The sequence below is a fragment of the Homalodisca vitripennis genome, unplaced genomic scaffold (genome assembly GCF_021130785.1).
Source record: "Homalodisca vitripennis isolate AUS2020 unplaced genomic scaffold, UT_GWSS_2.1 ScUCBcl_12231;HRSCAF=21833, whole genome shotgun sequence".
NCBI classification, from domain to species: Eukaryota; Metazoa; Arthropoda; class Insecta; order Hemiptera; family Cicadellidae; genus Homalodisca; species Homalodisca vitripennis.
Genome location: NW_025788368.1, coordinates 1 through 27315, shown reverse-complemented (window position 1 = coordinate 27315; position 27315 = coordinate 1). Strand labels below are relative to the sequence as shown.

General features: G+C 34.1%; 1 protein-coding gene and 1 pseudogene across 1 annotated transcript; both read left to right on the top strand.

The window, feature by feature from the left end:
- LOC124374989 (patronin-like) lies at window positions 1-6696 on the top strand (the record flags this gene model as incomplete). Its single annotated transcript, XM_046833121.1, is given in 2 exon segments — window positions 1-230; window positions 6550-6696. A coding segment is annotated over 1 exon segment (202 nt), but the record flags the coding sequence as incomplete, so codon positions are not given.
- A 4785-nt stretch (window positions 6697-11481) lies between these two features.
- Window positions 11482-25144, top strand: LOC124374990 (annotated as a pseudogene).
- Window positions 25145-27315: the final 2171 nt, after the last annotated feature.

Sequence of the window (27315 nt, the reverse complement as noted above, 5' to 3'; positions counted from 1 at the left end):
GGTACTGACACAGGTGATTGAGCCCACCATGTTCCAACAACACGAGTTGCAACAGAAGTCGTCACCACCACCATCTCCGTCCCCGCCTCCAACACAGTCCCTCCCGCCTCCAGCCCGCCACTCCGCCTCGAGATCCGCCCAGAGTGCCCGACACAGACGGCGGTCCAGGAGTGGGCCTGGTCATCGGATCAGAGTTGTCTAACCCAGATCCGGTGAGCAACGTCGATCAAGTGAGATTGCACAATTCTTTATCCTGGACTAAACAAAATTTCCAGCATGAAAATTTAATCAAAACTAACATTAAAAAAAATATATTAATGATCTATTACAGTCAATTTATGATTATCCAGAAAAATTAATAACAACCCTGAGAATTTTTTAAACACAAGCAAGGGAAAGAAGTTGGAGTATATTTTCTCCTACAACTTATTCTAAATGTCAGCTTCAGATTTAATGTCATGTTTAGTAGTATTTTTGTTACATTGCTACAAGCTAGAGATTAGGTTACCTACCTTACTTATCAATGATGAAATAAAAAATTGGTAACACTGGTTTAGTTTATTCCTGTACGTTGTGTCCTGGGTATCTGTTGTGCAGATATACAGAAATGGAATTTTTCCAGCATTCGTCGTAGGCTTGCTAAGGCTCAGCCAGTACATGAGCAAAGATTCATAGAGTGAACGAGCTGTATCTGTAAATATGCAAAAATTTGCATAAGAATTGTGTTTTATTCAAAAAATTGTTTATTCTTATGTATATAATTTTGAAATTCTCTTATCAAACTTCAGATCTAAAAGTATCATTTTTCTTTGAACCATGTACACTTTTTTATCTGAATATGTTTTATTCGAATTAGCAGAATTTCCAGATTAAAGAGGTTTGAATGATCTGGAACCTAGTAAATAACCATTCTATTAAATAATAACTGTATTTAACACATTCACGACGATGGCTAATATCCGCACTTTTATCTTTAAATTTTTCAGTAATAACGGCAAAATATCGTAATAAGTTTCTTTTACCGTTTGCTGTTGAAGTATAACGAGAAAAGTATTGGCATTATTGACGTGAAATAACTATTTCAATATGTTTTTCCATGTTTCTCCGTGTACCCCAAGGAGTACCTACAAAATTAATTGACATAAAAAATTAAACAATCGTGTGCCTAACAGAGTACACGATAGTCTTAGGTATTTGTTTAATCCAAATTAACAAACCCGCAACACAGGCAAAAATAAAAACACAATAAGGACATGCGTAGCAAAATGTACCCGATTTGGCGCCTGACAAAAGCCCTGTGTCTACACGACAGCAGTTGTGAAAGATCGCGGGTACCCGATAGAGTATACATTGTTACACGTGTATACACGTGTTAAATAATTATATTTATTTCTCATAACAATTCAGGCTTTACTTAGTATTTAAATTAAATTTGTATTTACGTTCTAAATTCGTTTAAAAAACACAATTGAATAAAATTTATTTTTTAATTGGAGTGGTAGCATAAAACTGTAATATTTATCACATTGTATAAAAGTAGCTCCTAAGCTGACAGTTCTTACTGTACTTACACTCAGTGCTGCAATACTTGTAGGCAATATCTACTTAGTAGAGTTATGTGTAGTCTTTGTCCACACAAATAATTCTTACTATTGTGTGCATCAGAGGTTGACTGTTATATTAATATACACATGCAAACTTGCCTGGCTTGAGTGATTCTAATATATTATTGCATGTCAATTATTGTATAAAAGTAGCTCCTAAGCTGACAGTTCTTACTGTACTTACACTCAGTGCTGCAATACTTGTAGGCAATATCTACTTAGTAGAGTTATGTGTAGTCTTTGTCCACACAAATAATTCTTACTATTGTGTGCATCAGAGGTTGACTGTTATATTAATATACACATGCAAACTTGCCTGGCTTGAGTGATTCTAATATATTATTGCATGTCAAATTATTGTATAAAAGTAGCTCCTAAGCTGACAGTTCTTACTGTACTTACACTCAGTGCTGCAATACTTGTAGGCAATATCTACTTAGTAGAGTTATGTGTAGTCTTTGTCCACACAAATAATTCTTACTATTGTGTGCATCAGAGGTTGACTGTTATATTAATATACACATGCAAACTTGCCTGGCTTGAGTGATTCTAATATATTATTGCATGTCAATTATTGTATAAAAAGTAGCTCCTAAGCTGACAGTTCTTACTGTACTTACACTCTCAGTGCTGCAATACTTGTAGGCAATATCTACTTAGTAGAGTTATGTGTAGTCTTTGTCCACACAAATAATTCTTACTATTGTGTGCATCAGAGGTTGACTGTTATATTAATATACACATGCAAACTTGCCTGGCTTGAGTGATTCTAATATATTATTGCATGTCAATTATTGTATAAAAGTAGCTCCTAAGCTGACAGTTCTTACTGTACTTACACTCAGTGCTGCAATACTTGTAGGCAATATCTACTTAGTAGAGTTATGTGTAGTCTTTGTCCACACAAATAATTCTTACTATTGTGTGCATCAGAGGTTTTGACTGTTATATTAATATACACATGCAAACTTGCCTGGCTTGAGTGATTCTAATATATTATTGCATGTCAATTATTGTATAAAAGTAGCTCCTAAGCTGACAGTTCTTACTGTACTTACACTCAGTGCTGCAATACTTGTAGGCAATATCTACTTAGTAGAGTTATGTGTAGTCTTTGTCCACACAAATAATTCTTACTATTGTGTACATCAGAGGTTGACTGTTTATATTAATATATACACATGCAAACTTGCCTGGCTTGAGTGATTCTAATTATATTATTGCATGTCAATTATTGTATAAAGTAGCTCCTAAGTGATGACAGTTTTTACTGTACATACACTCAGTGCTGCAATACTTGTAGGCAATATCTACTTAGGAGTTATGTGTAGTCTTTGTCCACACAAATAATTTTCTTACTATTGTGTGCATCAGAGGTTGACTGTTATATTAATATACACATGCAAACTTGCCTGGCTTGAGTGATTCTAATATATTATTGCATGCATGTCAATTATTGTATAAAAGTAGCTCCTAAGCTGACAGTTCTTACTGTACTTACACTCAGTGCTGCAATACTTGTAGGCAATATCTACTTAGTAGAGTTATGTGTAGTCTTTGTCCACACAAATAATTTCTTACTATTGTGTACATCAGAGGTTGACTGTTATATATTAATATACACATGCAAACTTGCCTGGCTTGAGTGATTCTAATATATTATTTGCATGTCAATTTATTGTATAAAAGTAGCTCCTAAGCTGACAGTTCTTACTGTACTTACACTCAGTGCTGCAATACTTGATAGGCAATATCTATTAGTAGAGTTTATGTGTAGTCTTTGTCCACACAAATAATTCTTACTATTGTGTGCATCAGAGTTTGACTGTTATATTAATATACACATGCAAACTTGCCTGGCTTGAGTGATTCTAATATATTATTGCATGTCAATTATTGTATAAAAGTAGCTCCTAAGCTGACAGTTCTTACTGTACTTACACTCAGTGCTGCAATACTTGTAGGCAATATCTACTTAGTAGAGTTATGTGTAGTCTTTGTCCACACAAATAATTCTTACTATTGTGTGCATCAGAGGTTGACTGTTATATTAATATACACATGCAAACTTGCCTGGCTTGAGTGATTCTAATATATTATTGCATGTCAATTATTGTATAAAAGTAGCTCCTAAGCTGACAGTTCTTACTGTACTTACACTCAGTGCTGCAATACTTGTAGGCAATATCTACTTAGTAGAGTTATGTGTAGTCTTTGTCCACACAAATAATTCTTACTATTGTGTGCATCAGAGGTTGACTGTTATATTAATATACACATGCAAACTTGCCTGGCTTGAGTGATTCTAATATATTATTGCATGTCAATTATTGTATAAAAGTAGCTCCTAAGCTGACAGTTCTTACTGTACTTACACTCAGTGCTGCAATACTTGTAGGCAATATCTACTTAGTAGAGTTATGTGTAGTCTTTGTCCACACAAATAATTCTTACTATTGTGTGCATCAGAGGTTGACTGTTATATTAATATACACATGCAAACTTGCCTGGCTTGAGTGATTCTAATATATTATTGCATGTCAATTATTGTATAAAAGTAGCTCCTAAGCTGACAGTTCTTACTGTACTTACACTCAGTGCTGCAATACTTGTAGGCAATATCTACTTAGTAGAGTTATGTGTAGTCTTTGTCCACACAAATAATTCTTACTATTGTGTGCATCAGAGGTTGACTGTTATATTAATATACACATGCAAACTTGCCTGGCTTGAGTGATTCTAATATATTATTGCATGTCAATTATTGTATAAAAGTAGCTCCTAAGCTGACAGTTCTTACTGTACTTACACTCAGTGCTGCAATACTTGTAGGCAATATCTACTTAGTAGAGTTATGTGTAGTCTTTGTCCCACACAAATAATTCTTACTATTGTGTGCATCAGAGGTTGACTGTTATATTAATATACACATGCAAACTTGCCTGGCTTGAGTGATTCTAATATATTATTGCATGTCAATTATTGTATAAAAGTAGCTCCTAAGCTGACAGTTCTTACTGTACTTACACTCAGTGCTGCAATACTTGTAGGCAATATCTACTTAGTAGAGTTATGTGTAGTCTTTGTCCACACAAATAATTCTTACTATTGTGTGCATCAGAGGTTGACTGTTATATTAATATACACATGCAAACTTGCCTGGCTTGAGTGATTCTAATATATTATTGCATGTCAATTATTGTATAAAAGTAGCTCCTAAGCTGACAGTTCTTACTGTACTTACACTCAGTGCTGCAATACTTGTAGGCAATATCTACTTAGTAGAGTTATGTGTAGTCTTTGTCCACACAAATAATTCTTACTATTGTGTGCATCAGAGGTTGACTGTTATATTAATATACACATGCAAACTTGCCTGGCTTGAGTGATTCTAATATATTATTGCATGTCAATTATTGTATAAAAGTAGCTCCTAAGCTGACAGTTCTTACTGTACTTACACTCAGTGCTGCAATACTTGTAGGCAATATCTACTTAGTAGAGTTATGTGTAGTCTTTGTCCACACAAATAATTCTTACTATTGTGTGCATCAGAGGTTGACTGTTATATTAATATACACATGCAAACTTGCCTGGCTTGAGTGATTCTAATATATTATTGCATGTCAATTATTGTCCTCTTTAAACCAATAATTTTGTAGATATGATTATAATTAGTTAATAATAATCAAATTGAGAAGAAGATAATAAATACTTGGTGGGCTACTGACAGAAAGTGCTATTACATGTAAAATCCGCATGTTTAATATAATATCTACGAGTATCTTTGTCTTTAACATATAAATCAACTAATAGACCTAATAATTTTACTATAGTGTTTGCTAAATATCTTTGTTGTGGAAGTCAAATCATTACTCTATAATATTTATAAACATAAAATACAGTGTACTTGATTTGTATGAGGAAATCTTCTAATTGTCAAAGGTAAAAACTGCCAGGTGGTAAGCACACAAAGCACAGGGAGCAACACAAGCGTTACATTTTTCCAAATTTATATTAAAAAAATACTGTTTTTCATTTGAACCTTGTCAATGTGTACAACTCTGAAACTGGCCAAAGCCCAATATCATATGTTTTATTTGTATTCCAGATGGCAGAGTATTTTAACTCTGGTTTACGTTTTTTTGTAATTACATCATTAAAATATGCTCAAACCATATTTAGACTCAATAATTTTTATTGCCTTGAAACACATTGTGCAATTGACAAAGCTAGATTTACAATTTACCATTTTCTTATTGTAAATCTCTCAGTATAAAGTTTTTTCCACAGAATAAACAGGTAAATAATTGTTGTTGTGTATCAAGGTAGGAAAGTGTAATTTTGTATCCTGAGAGAAGTGTGATTCTGTGAGAGGGAAATGATAACTGCAGTCTCTTGAGGTGATAAGGAACTTCCCTCCCACACATATTCTCCATCACCTACCTTTTTAATCAATAAATTGTCTATATTCTTAACCTCTATTTGTTGTAAATAAAACTGATTTCTGCTAAAACACCAACAGGCAGAGAATATTTTTTGAATAAGATGTTATAATGTTCCAATGATTACATAAATATTATGTTTTAGTTTACCTCTTGTGTGACAAAGAGAACCTTTACTAGAAGTGAATAGGGAGTATATACCAGTGTTTCGCATTTAAAGTGGGTTTTCAAAGGGGAGCACACAAAATTGGAAATATAAATATTTTGATACCTATTTAAAAAATGTATTTAGTAGGCGGGTATTACAAAGTTTTCTTATTGGCAGATTAAAGGTTCATAGTAATTATATCCTAGTAATTTATTTTATTTGTCTATTATTATTGGGGTGTTTGGTTTCTGATTCCTTTTAACTTATTTTAGTTCTTATGGAGTAGATATATGCTCCGATCTCTACTAATTACGGCTATAAATTGTAATGAAGAATATTTGTTTGATTTCAGTCAACCCTGGATGAAATGGAAAGGAAAAAGGAAAGAATTCTCATGTTGTCGCTTGCACGAAGACAAGCACAGGAGGAGATGAAGGCAAGGAAAGAAAACGAAGCAGCCAGGCGAAAAGAGGCGGAAAAATTAAAAGAAGAAGAAAAAGCAAGAAAGAAAGAAGAAGAGAAGGCTAGGCGAGCTGCCATCTTAGATCAATATAAGCTCAAAAAAGCCATAGAAGAAGCGGAAAGAGAGGTAATGAATGTTAAACATGGAGGTTTGACTCAATATTGTCTAAACAACACTAAACTTTTCATTTTTTTCAGTTTTGTGTTCTAAGAAACGCTATCAAAACTACACAAGCAATAGAGCAATAGTTTTGTGAAAATTAAGTAGATCATCCAGAAGGGCTCACTTCTGGCTGGTTTATACCTTCCAGTTGAACCCACACTGGGCACAGCTAAAACCGACGTGTCACTTAAATCTGGGCAACCTTATGGATGTCCAGGAGCAGCACATCACTAACCGCAAATGTTGAGATTCTGGGGTGCAAAGGTAATTCAATAGGTCTAGTCTACTACAGGAGATGACTGTTGGAGTTGGTCGGATTCGTTCCCTAAGTGTCAAAGGTTCTTGCTAGCCTAGACATAAGGGTGTACCACCCCTGTCTGCTTTGACTTGAGAGGCTGGTTCAGAGCTGGTCTTCCCTTCTTCCGAGAGGACATGCCTTAAACTCTTCCTCGTGGATCTTGACAGAAAACGGCTCTTACCCCTAACCTTACCCATCCAGAATATCCTGTCGCTCCAGAAGCAGCGCTAAGGTTCTTATAGGACTAAGTGCAATTTCTAAGCTTCTTGTCCTAAGAGAACAAAAAACTAAAGTAGTTTTCATGGTGTCAACATTTTAATTTGAGAAATTTTCATGATCATAGTAATGTTCATACAAGTAAATTTGCCATATAAGTGAAATCAATATTTTTGCAGTAGTCTTTTGCCTTTAGAGTTTCCATCCTTGATTAGTGAGTATAAGCTATTTCAAACAGTACAGTGTTTAAACTATCTTAATTTTTGTTTTAATGAATTTTACCCATAAACATCAAATACACCACTATAAGATTATCCAGTCATTTTTAATTGAAGGTATACAATTTTGCTTTTGAATGTTATAAATGAGTTTAACACGTTCGCTACCACCATGTTAAGAAAAGTCGTATACCCACAGACCAGCCGGCTCAAATATGAGCCGCACGGTTTCTTCCCGTGCACCGGCGTCCCAAATATGCGCCGCTCGGGGCACCTCAAATAGACTGACGTCCCATATTTGCGCCTCTGTTTACATGCCACTATTATTGCCATGAAAAATCACTAATCTATTTTAGAGGCTTGATACTTTTGTATTGGTCTATGGCGATGTCTGGCTCACATGTGGGACGCTTGGTCTCTGGATATCTTAAAAATTACGTCCCGCGCAGTTGGTAAACTTGTTCATTGCCGCCTATACTGTTCTTGTTGTAAACCTCACACCACGGGCTTCTTTCTTCTGAACTACGGTTGAGGTTATGTTTTGTTAGTGTTTAGAAACTATTGTAGAACAAAATGGAACGAAATAAGAAACGTAAGCTTGTGTGTACTGACAGTGAAATAGATCGTGAGCTGAGTAATAGTGACTGTGAAATCTGACTCAAGTTCTTTGTTTTCATCGGATGGACAGAGTGAGTACGTTCCGAGCTCTAATAGTAGTGATGATAGTAGTGTAGCAGAACAAAATGAATTGTTTGACATTGAGGCTAATGAAATTGTAAATAACTCCAACATTGTCACTGATGAAACTGAACAGTCTCAAAATAGTTTGGCAGATGACTCTAACGTGCAGTTCGTAACAAATGAAGTTCACAATGCCTACGTTAGTTCAGTTGCTTGTTGGACCAACACAAACAATGTTCCACTAGTTCACGAGTTTACAGGTAAAGAAGAAATACACTTACAAACAACAGATCCCGTTGAAGTTTTTGGTGCTATTTTTGACAACGTTCTCCTAGAAAAAATAGTCACTTGGACAAATAAGAGAGCATCAATCATTCGAGGAAATCCTCTTCCTAAACATGCATCATTGAACGTTTGGGAGGATGTCAATATAGAAGAACTTAAAAAGTTTTTGGGTTTGTGCATGTTGATGGGTAATGTAAACTTACCGTCAATAAAGCACTATTGGTCCAAAGATAGCCTATACGAACATCCTACTTTTGGGCGGACAATGTCCCGTAACCGTTTTGAGTGCATTTTAAGATGCTTATGGTTTTATGATCCAGACACCGACACCACAAACAACAGAATGCATAAAATTGAAAACGTAGTAAACCATATCTTAGCAAACTGTGCTAGAGTTTACAGCCCTGGTAAGTCGCTTTCATTGGATGAAGCTATGGTCCTCTTTAGAGGAAGACTGTCGTTTTGGCAGTATATAAAAAATAAAGCAACAAAATATGGGATAAAACTTTACGAGCTGACTACATCAGAAGGATACATTATAAATATTATAATTTATCAAGGAAAGGGGACTCTGATGGACACAGATAAAGGCCACTCCTTTGAAGTGGTCAAAAAGTTAATGAAGGACCACATTGGCAAAGACCACATACTTTTTCTTGACAACTTTTACAATAGCGTCGAGTAAGCTGAGTATCTCATGAACAACAAGACCAACATGAGTGGTACTTTGAGGTCAACTAGAGCTGGTAATCCGGAGGATGTGGTTCAAACAAAGTTGAGAAAAGGGGAGTCTATCAGTCGCCAAAAGGGAGATGTTACAGTTATGAAGTGGCGTGACAAAAGAAATGTGTTAACTATTTCAACATCGAATGGCCCTGAGATGGAGTTGGTAACAAACAAAAGAGGGGAACAAACAATGAAGCCTAGCATGGTTGTCCGTTACAATAAAGGCATGAGTGGGATCGATCGCAGTGACCAAATGGTCTCGTATTATTCCACTCCCAGAAAGTCTCTGCGATGGTACGTCAAAATCTTTTTTCCACCTGCTAGACGTCTCCCTGTGGAACGGTGTCTACATTTTCTCAAGGCTTGCCACCAAAACAACCTACCTGAAGTTCAGGGACATCGTAATAAAAAAATTACATTCAGATAGAGCCCATGCCAAGGAATCCTCGCTCCAGCCACTCTTCACAGTCTGCCCATACTCCCGTGAAGCTGGAAAAGCGTCTGAGATGTCATGTTTGCCGAGAGAGAAACCAGAAGAGGAAGCAAACATTTTATACCTGCTCCGTCTGCAGAGACTCAAATAACAAACCGTTTGACCTATGCATGCCAACTTGTTATAACCAGTGGCACAATAATTAGACTATGAATATGTGAGCACTTAAATATAATGTAACGTGGAACATTCTGAGTATAAGTCAGTGTAAATTTAATAACTTATATAAATGTTCACTTATTTTGTAAAATAGTTATGACATACGGGTTAATGTAGTATCACTAGATAAAGAAATACGACGTTTTCCAATATATAATTTTTTATTTCGTGCAAGGCCTTTCTGAATCAAAGATTCCATCATCAGGCACTTCACAAATTATCAAATGTTTACATTTTTGTAATAATAATTTTATAATAACATATGGTAAACAATTTGGATGTATGGTTAGCCAGTATCAAATATTTAATCAGAATTTAATTTTAATTTTTTTATAAATTGAGATGAGAGTAAAACTGAATTTTGAATTGGTCCGTCTTCATTATTGATAATTTTTTCTTGATTTATGGTAATGTAAAATGTTTCCCAAGCATTTAAGTGTGTTGTGTTTGTAACTTCTTTTAATAATCGTAAATTTTTATTAGAGATTGTGTGTCCAGATTCAATACAGTGATTCGCCACAGCAGATTTTTCATTTCTTCCATATTTTATGTGTGCAAAGTGTTCTTTGAATCGTGTTTTAATGTTCCTTTTAGTTTGGCCAATGTACAATTTATCACAGTCGTTGCATTTAATTTCATAAATTCCTGATTTGTTTTCGAATGTGGTTTTGTCCTTGGGATTTCCTAATATTTGTGATAATTTGTTGTTTGTTTTATAAGTGATAGATTTGTTTGTATGTTTTTTAAAAATTTTCTGCAATTTATTTGAAATGTTACTGTATGTTGTACAGATGAATTCTTGTTTATTATCTTGAAGTGGTAGTAATGTTGTTTCTAGATTTTCTTAATTTTCTCTTGATTGATTTGTGAAGTATGTTGTCAATAAGTTGTGTGGTGTAACCGTTAAAAATAGCAATATCTTTGATGTAGTTTAACTCTTTTGTTGTAGTTATCGATAGATAGTGGAGTATTCAAAAGTCTGTAAATCATTGAGTTGAAACTAGCTCTTTTTTGTTGAGGTGGATGGTTAGATTCGTTGACAATAAATCTATTTATATGCGTCGGTTTCCTGTAAATGTCAAATTCAAATTTTGATTGGTTTCTAATTACTAACACATCTAAAAATGGTATACTATTGTTTTGCTCAATTTCGTATGTAAATTTAATGGTAGGGTAAAACGAATTTAGGGTAGAGATAAAGTTTTGTAGGTTTTCATTTTTATTAAATATTGCGAAGATATCATCAACATATCTTATCCACTTTCTTGGGAAATATTTCATTTTTGTTTTAGCCGTAGTTTCAAAATAACTCATAAATATATTTGCAATGAAGCATGAAAGAGGATTTCCCATTGCTGTACCATCAATTTGAGTGTAGTATGATTCTTTAAATTGATGTCAAATGTCTGCTCTTGACAGGGTAAGCTGATAGACAAGGACTTGTTAAACTCGCTCAAGGGTGGGTCCAGCGGCAACCCAACACCCCAACCGAAGTTGAGGGGCAAGACTCAGCCTGCGCGGCCCCGTCCAAAGACTATACACATCGACAGCGGTGCAGACGCACACGACGGTATATGCTCACACGCCCAGTCGAGGCAAGAAAGGTTCTTCATCCAATCTATCAGGTCAGTACAACACCTCAATACACAATCTTGTACATATTGCCTACTCTCTTTCTACATTTTGACCCCTTCACAACTAACACTTATTTTATTAACTTTTTGTTGTAATTTTTTTAAATTGTTGGTGTGCGTTGAAGCAGATGTTGAATTTTTATTCGCAAATATAGCAAGATTTTAATACCCCTTTAAAGTTATGGCTAAACTGAACATATTTTCTTTCTTCCTCATTATTCCTTTTTTACTCACTGATATTGATTTTATATCAGTGTATGTAAAGTCAGTGCCTGGTTGTGGAAGGGTTAAAATACAGAAATGAAAACCAAGCACCACATACAAACACAATCTTCTTGTATCTTCTAGAATTTTTAACTATTCTCTATTTTCTGGCATTTGTTTAGTAATGTACATTAAGTTACATATTTTTAGTTTTTTAATTGACAAAACCTTTTATTTGAAGTCTAAAAATAATTTTGTTTAGTCCATGTTATAGAATAAATGATTACATCCTCCAGCTTTATAATCAGTATGTATTGTTAACAAAACGCTACTTTAAACATTAACTATGTTTGTTTTAAAGTTGTTTTCTAAATTTGTGTTCCTTTTCAAGTTTGCAATAATATCACCTTGTCAGGTATGGGTCAGTCACTAAAGTGGGTGAATTTGTAACTCTAATTGCATGCAATCTTAATTGGTTATTGGATGCAATCTTGGATGTGTTTGAATATTTGTCAAAATCATGTATAAGACTAACAGAAGGAGTTCTGAATATAATTTTGAGGCACAAATACTAATATTTTAATGTTTTTAATATTTTAAGGAAAATTGCAAGATGCTGAGTAAATATTTCATTACATGCAAGAATGTTGTTAAACGTATTCATTGTACAGTATTTACGTAAGAAAACATTAATTGTTTTGGATGTTTTGACATCTATCAGGGCAGATATTATTCACAAGAAATTACATATACGTAGATCATTAAATATTAATATTTTAATTCTTTGCGGGTGGCTGAAAAATAGGAAAAATGCATTGGTTTTTAGGTTCAGGACAAAAGAAGTTTTGTAGAAATACATTTTTTGTGAAACATTTAGATGTAAAACTGATTGTGTGCTGGTGAATTGTATATACCAACTAATTTTTTCTACATTTTTTGAAGAAGAAATTATGCCAGTATATCCACTACCAGTTTTTTACTTATGTTAATTTAAATTAATAATAAGGCAAGTTTTGTAAAGATTTCCAGCTGTTTTAAAAGACATTCAGATATGTCATGCTCTATAAACGTTGCTTGTACTGTTCTGTTATGTATAAAGGAACAAGATAAAATATATTTTGATTTTAAATCTATTTGGATTTGCTAGAGTAATTATTCATATTTATATTTTATTACGAATTACACATCCCATTTCAAAAGTTTTGGTATAAAAGTGGGATGGCACACACCCACGCAAAATAGAACTGACCCATCCTTGTAAATAAATTTAAATGTTATGATTTTAATTTTATGATTGATTTTAAACCTGATCTCTACACATTTTTTCTGGCAATTTTCAAAAATCATTACTCACGAGCATGTTCAGCAAAGAAGCTCTAGACACTTTTTAACTTTTCCAACATTAATTTTTATTTAATATTTTGCATTGTTTCTTTGGGTTTAATGTGTTAATTTTTGTTTGTTGCATTTATTTATTGAAGACTATTACTGTAACACTGCACTAACTGATGTTGAGTATTGTACTGTAGTTTCCGTTGTGTTTAGTTGTTGTTTTGGTTGTGTTGGGTACAGTGTTTAGTCCTCCTAGTACAATGCGCAGAGACTACTACCGAGGATCTCAGGACTGTTTGGCGGAGACCAGGAGGACTTCCACCTCCATCTCAGGTACTACACGTTCATAGCGATAATCTGGACAGACAGATTCATTACAACATATATCACAAACATAGCCGTATGTTTTCTTAAGCAAACTGAAAGTGTTTTTCCGAATTATTGAAAATTTATTTGTCACATGTTACCACATGTAAGGAAAACACAATGTGAAAGATGTTGTAGTTATAAGGTTTGAAATATCCAGGTTACAGACAAAATGTTCCTAACTGTTATATAAGTAGACAATTGTATGAGGTATTCCCTTCCTGCAATTGGCGGCACTGCTGATGAAACCACTAAGTCATCTGCTACCCCTTTCCGTTACTGTCATCTTTAGAGGATTGTTGCAACACCAAATTATATGTTTTGATTGAGAAATCTGAAGTCATTGAAATGCAGAGGAGAAAAGAGAGATCAACCCAATTTTATGTCTTATTCTGCCTGTCCCCATGAGCCTCTGGCCTGTGCGAGGATCTTATCAAACAGAAGAAGGGGGAGAGTCGGTACAGTACAAGATCGACGGTACTGATAAAAACACAAATCAAATTTGAACCTGTGCCATCTCTAACTCAGGTCCAAAGTCCTACATGTTATATACCGCTCGGCCATTGACACGTTTGACAAGAAAACGTGCAGAAAAAATGCCAATAGAGTTGCATAATAAATAATTTTTTAACACTTCGGGGCATGAACCATTTTACTTCCATGAATGTTGTATTCGAGGAAATGTGTGTATGGACAATATAACAAATATTGGTGCTGTCGTCACTAACCTAATAATTATATTGATGACTAAATGTGAATTACTTAAATCCGAGATGTACACACAGCCCCTTGTCAGAAATGACTTGTAACAATGAAGTAATGGAAAGCAGAAGTAGATGGTTTCAAGCTTTCACCAGCAATACTGCCTAATGCTTGAAGGGAAAATTTTATTTTCAGAAAACCCCTGCTTCAATACACCAAACACAAGTTCAAAAGCTTTTTACTCTTGATTTGTAGGTTATGAAAAGCACAATCTCTCCAAATAAATAAAACATCTACATGTATTCAAAAAATTGAATGAATAATGAATTCAAAGTGTAGGATGCAAATTTACAAACCCTAAACACATATTGGGCAAGATTAGTCAATATTCCTAGTTAATATAAGATTAAACGTTCATTTAGATTTTACTGTACTGATACTGAAATGCTGATTGTAAAAAGTAACGATTGTGTCCCAGAATATTCGAGCTATTATTAGTTATATTATTAATAAATGCCAAGTTTTAACTTTGTGAACATTTCGCTCGAGTGGTTTTAATACAGTGAAATCTTGCACGAACTCCTTAACCCACAGTATTAATTTTTTGTTTGATTTATTTTTATTTTCTACATTTTTTATCTAACAAAGTTAGGATTAGGATTTGGTAATGAAAACAGGTCTGTGGGGAATTGGTCACATTTCGCCAGTAGTGTAAAGGAATATTTTTCAATCCTCTGCTTCGGCTTCAGTTTGCTTCATCAGTTAAGCACTTCTGCAAAGACGTACGATTTGAAATGTGGTATCACAATCCTAGATGGCAACAAGGTTTGCTGAAGTACCTGAGTACAGGGATATTCATGGCAACAAGGTTTGAAGTTCATGAGTACAGGGATATCCATGGCAAAAAGGTTTGACGAAGTACCTGAGTACAGGGATATCCATGGCAATAAGGTTTGCCGAAGTACTTGAGTACAGGGATATCCGAGATGCGTAGAGTTTCTATGACGTTACGTTTCTGTGCCTTTTAAGAATAATCTCATTAGATTGTATTGGTGGTCTCCACAAATGAGAGCCATCATGAGAATGGAGAATGAACTGCATTGTGTACTGTGTTGTCTGTAGTAAGTACTCAGGGTCATTGAGTTTGTGTGTTTGCATGAGTCGTAAGTGTGATGCATATTTTGTCATAACTGTTGATATCTGTGTTGTTTGTGAATTGTACAGTGTCATCGAAAAATAATGCCTAGATTTAATAAAATTATAACATCAAAACCTTTCATGTTAAATGAGTAATTCTTTCACTGGACGATAACTGGTGAACGCAAGTTTTGTTTTTAGTTCGTCTGTTTGTGTTTCCCTGTCTTTGTGATGCGCAGACAAGCTGCGCAATCGTCAAGGTCAGCCGGCCACAGACGCGCCGCCGCTCAGTACGATGTTGACCGTGCAACAAAAAGCACAGTGCGTGATTTGGTACGCGGAGTCAAAGTCAATTGTCAGTGTACAGCGGCTCTTTCGGAGAACATATCCGGGTCAAACAGCACCTAATAACAAAGCTATCGTTCGATGGTTTAACCAGTTTAGGGAAACAGGGACTGTCGGCAAAAAATCTAGACCAGGCCGACCAAGAACATCAGAAGAGAATGTTGAGCGTATCCGGCAATCTTGTGTTAGGAGCCCAAAAAAATCCATTGCTCGACGAAGTCCTTCAACTAAACATTCCAAAAACAACAATACAAAAATGTACTGCACAAACGACTAAGACTTCATGCGTATAAAATTCAGATAAAACAGCAAATAAAACCTACCGATCGCCCTAAACGAACTGAATTTACAAGTTTTATGTTAAATGAAATTGATGATAATCCAAATTTTCTACAGAGAGTGTTTGTTTAGTGATGAAGCTACGTTTCACATAAATGGATGTGTAAATCGTCACAATTGCCGTGTATGGGGGTCGCAACAGCCAAACGAAATCCACGAGTATGTGCGTGATTCTCCCAAACTCAATGTGTGGTGCGCGTTATTTATTTCATGACAAAGTTATTGGACCTTTCTTTTTTGTAGAAAAAACCATTACAGGCCTAGTTTACCTGGACATGCTTGAACCTTTTGTGTTCCCCCAATTAGACGATATCGAACAACAGACTGGACAGCGAATCATTTTTATGCAAGATGGGGCTCCACCTCACTAGCATCGCGAGGTACGCGCTGCACTAAACGCACGCTTCCCAAACGGTTGGATTGGTAGAGCAGCCCCCCAATTCCTGGCCTCCTAGAAGTCCTGATCTTACCCCTTTGGATTTCTTTTTCTGGGGGTACATAAAAAATATAGTTTACGCAGAAAAGATTCGGGATTTAGACCATCTTCGGGAGCGAATTTCTTCCGCAATCTTAACTGTTACGCCAGATATGATTGGACACACGTGGCAGGAAGTTGACTACAGACTTGATATCTGCAGGGCAACGAACGGTGCTCACATTGAAACATACTAAGGTATGAAAAAAAAAATTTATATCTTTCCGCACATTTTAAGACTACAACCTTTAAATTACCTTTAATAGTTTTCTTATGACAGTTATTTAAAATCTAGGCATTATTTTTCGATGACCCTGTATGTGTCTAACCTGTACATGCGTTAATCACTCGTCATGAAAACCCTTATGAAGGCAACTTTCTCTTCTTTTGTTACATTTAAATATAACTACCAAATTTAATGTCCTATAATCCACTTTTTAAGTGTTCTTTGTATTATATACCCGTTTAAATACCTTGAGTAATATTTTTTAACAAGGATCTATGCATTTCTTAACAAAACTCAATAGATGTAGAAAAATATATAAAGTAACGTGTGGTAGATTGAAAACTTTAAATAAATTTAAAATGGCTTTGAAACACCTATATAAATTGTTGTGTTAGTTCATTAATGCCACCTAAAAATGTTGTCTGGACTTTGCATTCTTGCACAACACCACTTCAAATACTTGTTACAATAAAGTAAAAATGTTGGAATAGGATGGGAAATGTTGATTTTGAATGCTACTAATTAATATGATAATAATCAATATCACGATTCTAGAAGTAATCACGTGCAGATCAATGTTTGGATCTACAGTTTACAACAATAAAATATGTTTACGTTTTAAATAAAAACTGTAGGATTTTTAAAAAACATGTAAAGTATGTTTTATTATTTTGATTATTTCTTGAAGGTTGGGATTTTCGGACTCTTCAAAAAGTTAATCTTATTGTTATAAAAAGGTGTAGGGGGAGGGAAGTTGGAAGTCATTTTTCAGAGGAAATGAAAATGAAACCCATTAAATTCATCCTAATCTGAAACTTTCTGGCCTGCAGACGTACTCGGATATGTTTTGTTTGTTTAACATTTTAAGAGTAGTTACTAAAATCATTATTGCCGACTAAAGATATTTGACCGGACTCAGCATGTTGCCACAAAACGTTTAACAACAGTACTTGGACTTTATCGCTAATTATTATCCTGCTGCTGAACTGCTTCGATCTTTACGAGGTGTGAATGAAGCAGACCTTTGCGAGGTGTAGATCTTTTGACATAATCCCCCTACTGTGACCGAGTGGTTGGCGCATGTTGTGGCGTGTCGTGGCATGTTGTGAGTGTGTTGCCGTGTTACAGACATGGGAGACGAGAGCAGAGGAGCTTCCCCCGGCAGATCTCTGGGTCGCCGCGGTTCATACAAGACGTCTAGAGGTAGGCCTGCAAGTGTCAGCTTGACTATCGTTACTCGCCTCACATTATTGTTTATTTGATTCCAAGAATCTTTTATTATTGATCTGTTTGGCTATAAAATGCAATGATTTCTTGCCATTGCATTGATTAGCTTTTTTTAGGTAAATGTTCAACTAGTCGAGTTTATTCCTTTCAGCCAGATATAATGTTTACTTATTTGTTTTAAGTTATACTTTAAACTTGATTTTTGAATCTGTTATTTGTATTAGATTCAAACTAAATATATAATTTGGCAGATGTATTTCATTATACTTATTTTAGAAAATATACCTGGGTAGAATTTTAGTACTTTAATTTAACATTTAGTTTAGAAATTAACTGTTATATTTGGTTATTTTGTTCACAATTAAGTGATAGTGAGTGATGTACATTAATAGGGTGGTTTTTTGTTTGAACTAGGGTTGATCTTTAAATGTTGAATTAAATTTTTTAAACCCAATAATACTAATTGAGACGGACTGATTTCAAAAGAATTTGATTTGAAACTGCTTCCAAAATATTAATCTTTTTATCAACAAAGTTAAATTCATGCTGCATTTGTTAGTAGATTGAGATTTTTCTAATCTTTTAAATACTAAGTGATGTTAATACAAATTTTCCACAGTTGATTTTATTTATTGTTTATGTTTATCTCTGCTATGAATTTTTCCAACATAAATTCTCAATTGATATGTTGATTTTTTAACGGAAATCGCAGCTGGTTTTATAATTTTTGCTGTTGATGTATCACTATTAATAAGTAGTAATTTTCATTATTAGAATTGCGTGAAATGTAGACTTTGGAGTCAACGGTTGCTGTGAATTAAGTAATTCTAGAATGGACAATCAGAATTATGTAATCTCTGATAAACATTTTACCAAAGAGAAACTAAGCTGTAAATCTACAACTAATTCAGTGGTATGAGGTCATGAGAGCATGAACACATAACCACATAGCTTGACTTATGCACGTCTTGTCAAGAAATTTCCTATGATATCCATCGTTCATCAGAATTGCTAAATACCATAATGGCTGTTGTGATTGACAATCCTGGAGGGTGTGAAGTGTATGCCTCATTATTTGTTGGTGGGCAGGACATGTCATATTCATCATTAACCCTAGATATGGCGTGTGCCGTGTATGTGACACATTACCGTACTTTCGTACTGTGTAACATTTGAAGTGGTAAATATTATGTGATTTCGATAAGACTTAAATGGTTGCAAAGAGAACTAAACTTCTCAGATATAGTTTTTTTAACAATTTGAGTGCGGATCTTTTAATTTTACGTTGTAATCGCATTAAATGTATTTTAACAGCTATGTGTTAGTAACACGATTCTCCCCTAGAAAACATGAGTTGTATTACATATGAATTTTTCCCAAAGCAATAGCTGGCAACTTGCACTGTTTGTTTATTTTTGTCCGTCGAAACACCTGAATTTTCTAAAAAAATGTATATCCTAGATTTCTTATAAATACTCCCAATATATGTATAGAACGGAATTGGGGGGTGAATGACAAAACAAATTTCAGATAGTTTTGGAGCAATAGAAAATTATGTTCAAAGTTTAAAGCAAAAAAAATCAACAAAACATGTTCCTCTGTTCTTTTCAGAGAAACATTATGTATAATGTGTTACTTTTGGAGCATTGTTTGTAGTTAAAATAAGTTTTAGAAGGATACATACCAGGTACCCTATATCACTGTGCCTCTACAGTAAGTTTGCGTGCCACTTCTAGGGTAAACAGTGTACAGATTCATGGGAGATCAACAAAATTGTTAATCATTATATAAACAAGTATTTTTCTAATAAATTTTGGAATTCTTTTAATAACCAAATAGAAGCTACCGGACAGAACGCCCCTTGTAGTTCTAGTAGCAAAGCTTGCATGTAGAAGCTGAGCAATCACAGTCGTTTTAGTCTTCTCAACAAAACATGTTGTTATTAAAAAAAGGTTAATCTGTGATAAAATTCTTATTATTATAATGCAAAAAATCACTTAAAAAAAATAATGGAATGTATTAACTGATAAACTAAATTACAAGTGTAACTATGTCCGAGTAAAAGTGATTAAGCTGGAAAACAGATACATTGATTGCACTTCATAAAAGTGTTACAAAGTCTCATATAAGTTCTTTGGATTAACATTAACTTTAATAACTCAATAATTATTTTCCTTTGTAATAATTTGTGTTCTGTATTATTCTCTGTTCATATTAAATTTATTTTTTAATTAATTTCTGATAGCTTTTTGAAGTAATAGAAAGTTTTTTTAAATTGATTGAATCCACACTCTTTTAAAGTAGTACCACATTTTTTATAAAAATGTTTCTTAGTTTGTTAGAATAAGCCACACCTTACTCAAGAGTTAACAAACTTTCAAATTGTACGAAACTGTGGTTTTGAAAGTGTTGTATAAAATAACAGTGTAAATATATGAAAGCTACGAGAAGGGATGGTCAAGTTGGCAATGCTGTGAGACTAATGTTGGTAGTACTGTAGATCTGTAGTGTAGCTGCATGATTACAGATTCGTCGCTAGACACCGGTAGAAACAGATCCAAGTTCAGCACGTATCAGAGCCGGCGCAAGTCTAATTCTCTCATGAACTTGAGTGGTAAGCCACCAGCAACATAGGTGGTGGGTGTAAACACTAACTCCCTGCGCTAACACTAACAGTCGCGTCTTGTACATATCATGGTGGAGGGTGTCTCAGAGATGTGGGTTGCAATTACTAGTGGAAAATAAACAGACAAAATAATTCTGTGACAGAGTCCAACCTAATAGATTCATAAAATGTATTGTTTCAAATATCGGATAGTGAAAGTTATCTTTGGTAAGAATAATGCTATCCATCCTTAAAATTTCTGTATGTAATAAAGCGCACAAATGTAAATTATAGATCCAATTATTAGCCTAAACACCCAAGCTTGGATTATTTACTAATTGGATACCTTTGAAATGACACTTTTTGAACCATTTTAGGTTTGTGTTTTTCATCTTTGTCATCAGAGAAAATGTAACTATGGATGTACTTTCCTTGCCGAATATAACAGCACCTCTAAATGATCTGCCATAGATATCTAGTTATTGTAGATCACTCTGTGTTCAATATATTTTTACAGCATAGCTTTTTTACCATTTGCAAACACTTTATTTTAGATTTGTAGTCAGCACAGTACTGGTTGTGGTCTTTTACATTTAACCCTGGTACTGGCGATCATATTTTGCCAGTTGACAGGCAATTTTTTTATTGTTTTTGTACCCGTGCTTTAAAACCATTTTGTAAAAATTAATTTACATTATAAACCTACATGTATAATACATTATTGTTTTCAGGGGAATGTGGAGATAATCATAAGGGTATACAAAATATGCAGAAATAATTAAAAAACAATTTTTAACTGTAACTTTTATAATTTCTTTCATTGTTTGAGTTTTGAAAAGTGGTGGGAGTCTGCACCTTGTCAAGTTTAATATTAAAACAAATTTCAGAATCTAAGATGGCAAATTTATTCTTCATTCTATTTAGTTTCAGAAAATATATAAACGTAATCGGTTCTCTTAAAAAAAATTAAATATATTTGTAAAAACCACAAATAGTACCACATAGTAGTTACTATGGGTACGATTATTTTTATAAATGTACAAAAAAATAAAATTCTTACACTAAATAATGTTTCCCAAAATATACCAAAAATGTATAGAATTATATGCACTACAGAATAAATAATAGATAAATTATTAACAAATCTGTAAATTTCTTTATTTTTTAAATGGTGGGACGTGCTTTAATTTGTTGCTACAAGTATTATCATTTTTTTTAATTATAAAAAATATAATTTTCATATTAAATATTTCCAAAATATACCGGGGAATGTTGTGCACTACAAAATAATAAATAAATTATTAATCATTACCCAGTGCAAGCATAGGTGTAAAGTAGTGTTGAGAGCCACAGGTATAAAAAAAAACCAAAAGTTTCTTCTTATGTAAATTTTCATATGGAAATATTTCACTGATTATATTAATTTTACAATAAATAAATTCCTTAACTTTTGCTGAAATATTGGCTTCCAAATTTCAAATTTGGGGTTCTAGAAAGCATAAAGGAAAAACTAGGTGTCATTGTCAAAACCTAGGTTATCTAAGTATGACAGGTCAACAAGTTCTCTAATGTCAAAAATCAGCCAAATTTTGGGACATTATTGAAATGAGAGCCTAAAAAAAGTATAACGAGCTATAAACCAACATAATAAATCATACCCATAATATATCAGTAATATTGTAGCTCCCAAACACTTTCACTACACTGCACAATAGCCTAGATTGACCTAGGCTTACTAATTACAACATATCACATATTAAAAACCATGAAATTACTAACAAAAACAATAAATATAAATTAAAACAGATTCTGGTTTATAAGTAACTAACACTATCTGGTGAAATAAATAATTCTTGTAACTAAATCTAAAGACCAAAACAGACACCTGCTTCAAATGGCTAGATGAAGACAATTATTGTTCTGGCAAGTTTATGACGTCACTGTGACATCACTGCTGCCAAAATAGCAAAACAAATTTCACCATTGAAATTAGCAATTCTTTCAGTTTTGAAATGGTATATAAATAATCTTATGGGGGGATTAAAGATGTTAAAGGTTAATGTCCTTGACCAAAATGGATGTAAAGAGTGGTGTCTTATCTAGCATCTGTCACTGAACATTTATTTTAGATAGTTTGGGCTTAAGACTAAGGAACATAATAAGTCTCTGAGGTTGGATTAGTGAAAGTAAAAATCCCACTTGTACTAACTCGCATTAGTTAGAACCGATTGACAGTAGAACAGGGATAAATATTATTTAAATTTTTAGATAATCCTGGAAGAGTTGGAGAGAATCCGACAACTGAGAATGGATATTGTTTTTTTTTTTTTTTTTTTTTTTTTTTTTTTTTTTTTTTTTTTTTTTAATTTTGAAGATGTAAAACTAATTTTTATTTTTTATGTTACATAAATTATCTTTTTTTACAAAAACGAGAAACCGATTCCCTCTTAAGACTTATTCTGCCCATCCTCATGGGCACTGGCCTGTGCGAAGATCGATGGTATATTGATAAAAAGTGCAACGGTCGTGTTATCCCTATTAACCAAACATTCTGTGTTTATTCCAGTAGTAAACATTCCATTTGATTACTGTTTTTATGAGTAGAAGAAAAAGTTTTACGTTGTGAGGATAATTGTGTGCAGGCTCTAGTTGTGACCAGGACAGTCTATTGTACCGTTACGGAGACACGGACTCAGGACTGGGTAGAGCTACGCCACCACGCCGCGCACCCTCGCCTGGTCAGCATCCTCCTTCTCCTTCAGGCCCTGGGTCACTTCCGGCACATAGGCGGCGCTACGATGATGCGGCCTCGGAGAGTGGCGGCAGCGAGTACAGTGGTCCCCGCCTCTACAAGCAGCCCGCCACCAAGTCTAATAAGGTAACAGAAGATAAAATATCAATCAAAATACAAGATAAATTGTAACATTGTTCAAGCATTTTACGAGAATTATTGTGTTACCAAGTGAGTTCCAAAGGGAAAAGGAATTAAGATTCCCTATCATCAAAATGATAAAAACAATTAATTCATGTACCAAGAACCCTAGACCACCCATCTAAAGAGAAATATGGGTTGTTACTACCAGACAAAATTATACTCTCTTGAGTAATCTATTGCTTTAATATCAAATTTACCTAACTATTTAAAACTAGTTTAAAATCGAAGTCTAGAATTTTGAAAACGTCAAAATGTAAAAGTTCAAGTGATAGTTCAAGGCTTAGTTTAGTTAGTTTTCTACTCTAATTTGTATCCATTTCAAAATGGTGGGCAAAATATTTGTAATTGAGATGTTTTTCTATATTCTGGTAAGTTTTTCTTGTAATTTTTTTTTTTATCCATGACACTAGGCCATGCGAAATTATCAACATGTTTGGGTAAAGTTCCCCACTCCAACTTTTTTTACTCAAGCACTGGAAATAGTCAAAAGTAAGTAAATTCTGAAGACAATAGGCGTTTTTTTAAACGATGCCTCTAAAGTTATTTTTCCACATCTTCAACAATTTCAAGCTAGATGCAAAAACTTTATTACTGTTCTGACAAAATAAAGATAACCTCTCAAAATCAGTGCAGTTTGAAAAATCATTACCAAACATTTAACCATAAACAGCCTTGAATGAAATGTTGAAGTTGGAACTTGTATTGGGTATTCTTAATTTATTCACTCATTAAGAACACACCAATCAATATAAATAACTTTTTATTTTTTTAGGCCTTTCGATAGCAAGGCTATCTTCATCAGACACATCACAAAAATTATGTGTTAGGTGAGGTATTTACCTGAAGAAGAGATCAGATTGCAGATCTCAAAATGTACTGTAACTGATTTTTTTGTATCACTGAACAAATGGCAAATGTCCAGTAAAATCATGTTTTCTTCCACAATCCTTCCATCATCAAAAACCAACTTCAAACAAAGAACATAATTATATACTAATTTTACTCTTTTTAAACGTAGCTTTTTCACATCACTTACATAAATGTTCTGGAAAAAGTACATTCTTCCAGGAATGTTTTTTCTTGTTCAGTTATAAAATTAAACAGATGGAAAATCCTCATCTTAATGCTTTTGGTGTAAACTGCATTCAATGGGGATACAATTTTAAATTTTTTAGAATTTTTCAAACATGATTACTTAACTTGTAACACAGTCTGAGATGAGCTCCTTACTAGAATCATGCAAATTATTTTTGAACATTTATAATTTTTATAAATATTGTTTAGGATATATTATTTGTCAGATTACATAAATTAGTATTTTTTATATTAATGGAATAATGATATGTTTTTTGTAAATTAAAATAACTAGATATGGTTATCTTTACAAATGGTGAAAACTTAAATTCTTTCCTGCACATAATACGATGAAGTTTGATTATTTTACGTGTAGAGTCCTAAGACTTTGGTTGGTTGCAGGGAATTATCTTAAACGCAGTGGAATATTGGTGTGTTTCCTGGCGTTGTGAACCGTGGAGGCCAAGAGGCTTGTCCTGGAGGAGATCCAGAGGTCAGAAGCGAAACATTTCCTAATCCTGTTTCCGCGATGCTGGCTGCCAGTTCCGAGCTCTCTACTCCTACTGTCCCGAGAACCGAGGAGGTTGACCAAAGCTCTATCGGGAAACCGGTCCTAAACTAGTCACAGATAGAATGTTTCGATAAGTTCTTTAAGTAAGTTCCTCATTTTACCTCATTAAATCTTTTTGTAGAATTTGTACAATTGGACTATTGAAATATGCTTTTGTGTGTTGGTTTAGTTTGTCTGTACAGTTTTACGTTCAGTTATTTCTTGTTGTTGCTATTACATGTTTTTCTGATATAATTCTATAATTTTTATCCATTCTTGTAAATATTTAAACTTTTTATCAGTAATAAATTGTGGTAAATAAATTCCATTGTTTATCATATAAAAATTTCAAAGCAATTTTAACAACAAATTAAAGTGAACTATAGAATAGAATAGAATAGAATAGAATATTCTTTATTGCACATATTCTTGGAGAACAGGGCAAAAGTCATGTTTATGTTACAATTGGTGTATGAGTTAGTGTCTTGTCAAAAATTGTGTGTTTCTACATTGAACAAATTCTTGGATGGTGTAAATTGGTCGCTCCAGTAGCCAGTTTCTCAAGGGGGGCTTTGAAGTTCTTTTCTGGCAGTCTTCTTAGGGATTCAGGTAGAATGTTGAAGAACATTGCTCCTCGATAAGAAGGTTTTCCTCTCAAATAAGCTGAGATGGATGTTGATTTAGGAGAAAGTTGCTCCTGTGTCTGGTGTTATAGAGTGTCCCGTCTCCAGTCCTTGCTTGCCCTGATTTGATTGTATAGAGGATTGTCTCTTGGATGTAGAGTCCTACTACAGTCAGAATTCTCAGTTCTTTGAAGGCTGTTCGGCATGTGTCAAGTGGTCCTAGTCCTTTTAGAACTCTAATTGTCCTTTTTTTGTAGAACCAGCACCCTTTGGAGATTTGAGATTGTCGTGCCTCCCCAGGTTATCAGGCCGTATCTCAAGTGAGATTCAAACAACGAGTAGTATGCTGTCATAGCTACATCAGTGTTGCTGATTTTGTGCAATTCTCCTTATTGCGTAAAGACTGCTATTTAGTTTTTGACAGAGCTGGTTGATGTGTGGTTCCCAAGATAAATTTCGGTCCAAGGTGAGTCCTAAATATTTTCCGAATTCTATTGTAGTTACTTCTGGGAGACCATGATAGTTTTATTTTGAGTAGCTGTAAAAATTAGTTGTTGGGTTTTTGATTCATTTAAAAACTAAATCATTTAGGTTGCAATATTGTTGTTTAGCCATATTGAAAGCTACAAAGGAGTCAATGTCTAGTTGATCTTTGTTTTTGTTTGCTACAATAAGGGCTGTATCATCGGCGTACATTACCATTTCACAATAGTTTTGAAGGTATTCTGGAAAGTCGCTAGCCAGAAGGATATACAAGACGGGTCCAAGAACAGAGCCTTGCGGGCAACTCCTCTGCTTACTGGTAGTGGTTCAGATTTTTACTTTTTTTGACCGTGTTGTGTGTAGTGTAAGTAATTTCCACAATCTGTGTCCTATTGCTGAGGTAGCTCTTGAACCAGTCTATTTCTTTGTCAATGATTCCCAGAGTTTGCAGTTTTTTTGTAATGAGCTTGTGGTCTAGACAATCGAAGGCCTTGGTAAAGTTCAAAAGTATACTTGTGGCCTATATATCCTGCTTCCAATTTATCAATGATGGTTTCAATTAGTTGGACCAGAGCTGTTGCTGTAGATCTCTCTTTTACAAAACCATGTTGTCTCGGAGTAAGAAGGTGATGCTGTTTGAGATGGTCCAGTAGTCTAGTTAGCACTACTCGCTCCAGGATTTTGGAAAAAGTGGAGATAAGTGAGATTGGCCGATAACTGGTGGCTTCGTCAGTTGCTCCAGTCTTATATTTTGGATACATTTTTGCGAGTTTCAACCCGCTGGGAAAAGTCCCTTGTAAAAGTGATTTGTTTATAATAGTTGTTAGTGGAGTGGATAATTTCATGTTTGCATTGTTTGACCAATTTAGAAGATATTTCATCGTCTCCTGTTGATGTTTTTGATTTTAAGGTGTCTATGATGTTTCCGACTTCTAATTTCATTTGTCTCATGGAAAATTAGTCCTTGGTATTTGGGGTATGTAATTTGGTTCTATTGTGTGTGGTTGTTTCGTTGTTCATTTCCTTTGGTATCAAGTGTTCTGTCAGCAATTGTAGCAAAGAAGCTATTTAAGTAATTGGCAATGTCTATTGGAGAGTCCTGATGCGTAGTCCTGTATGTTTAAGCGTTCAAGTTGAGTTTTTTTCTAATCTCTCTTTTC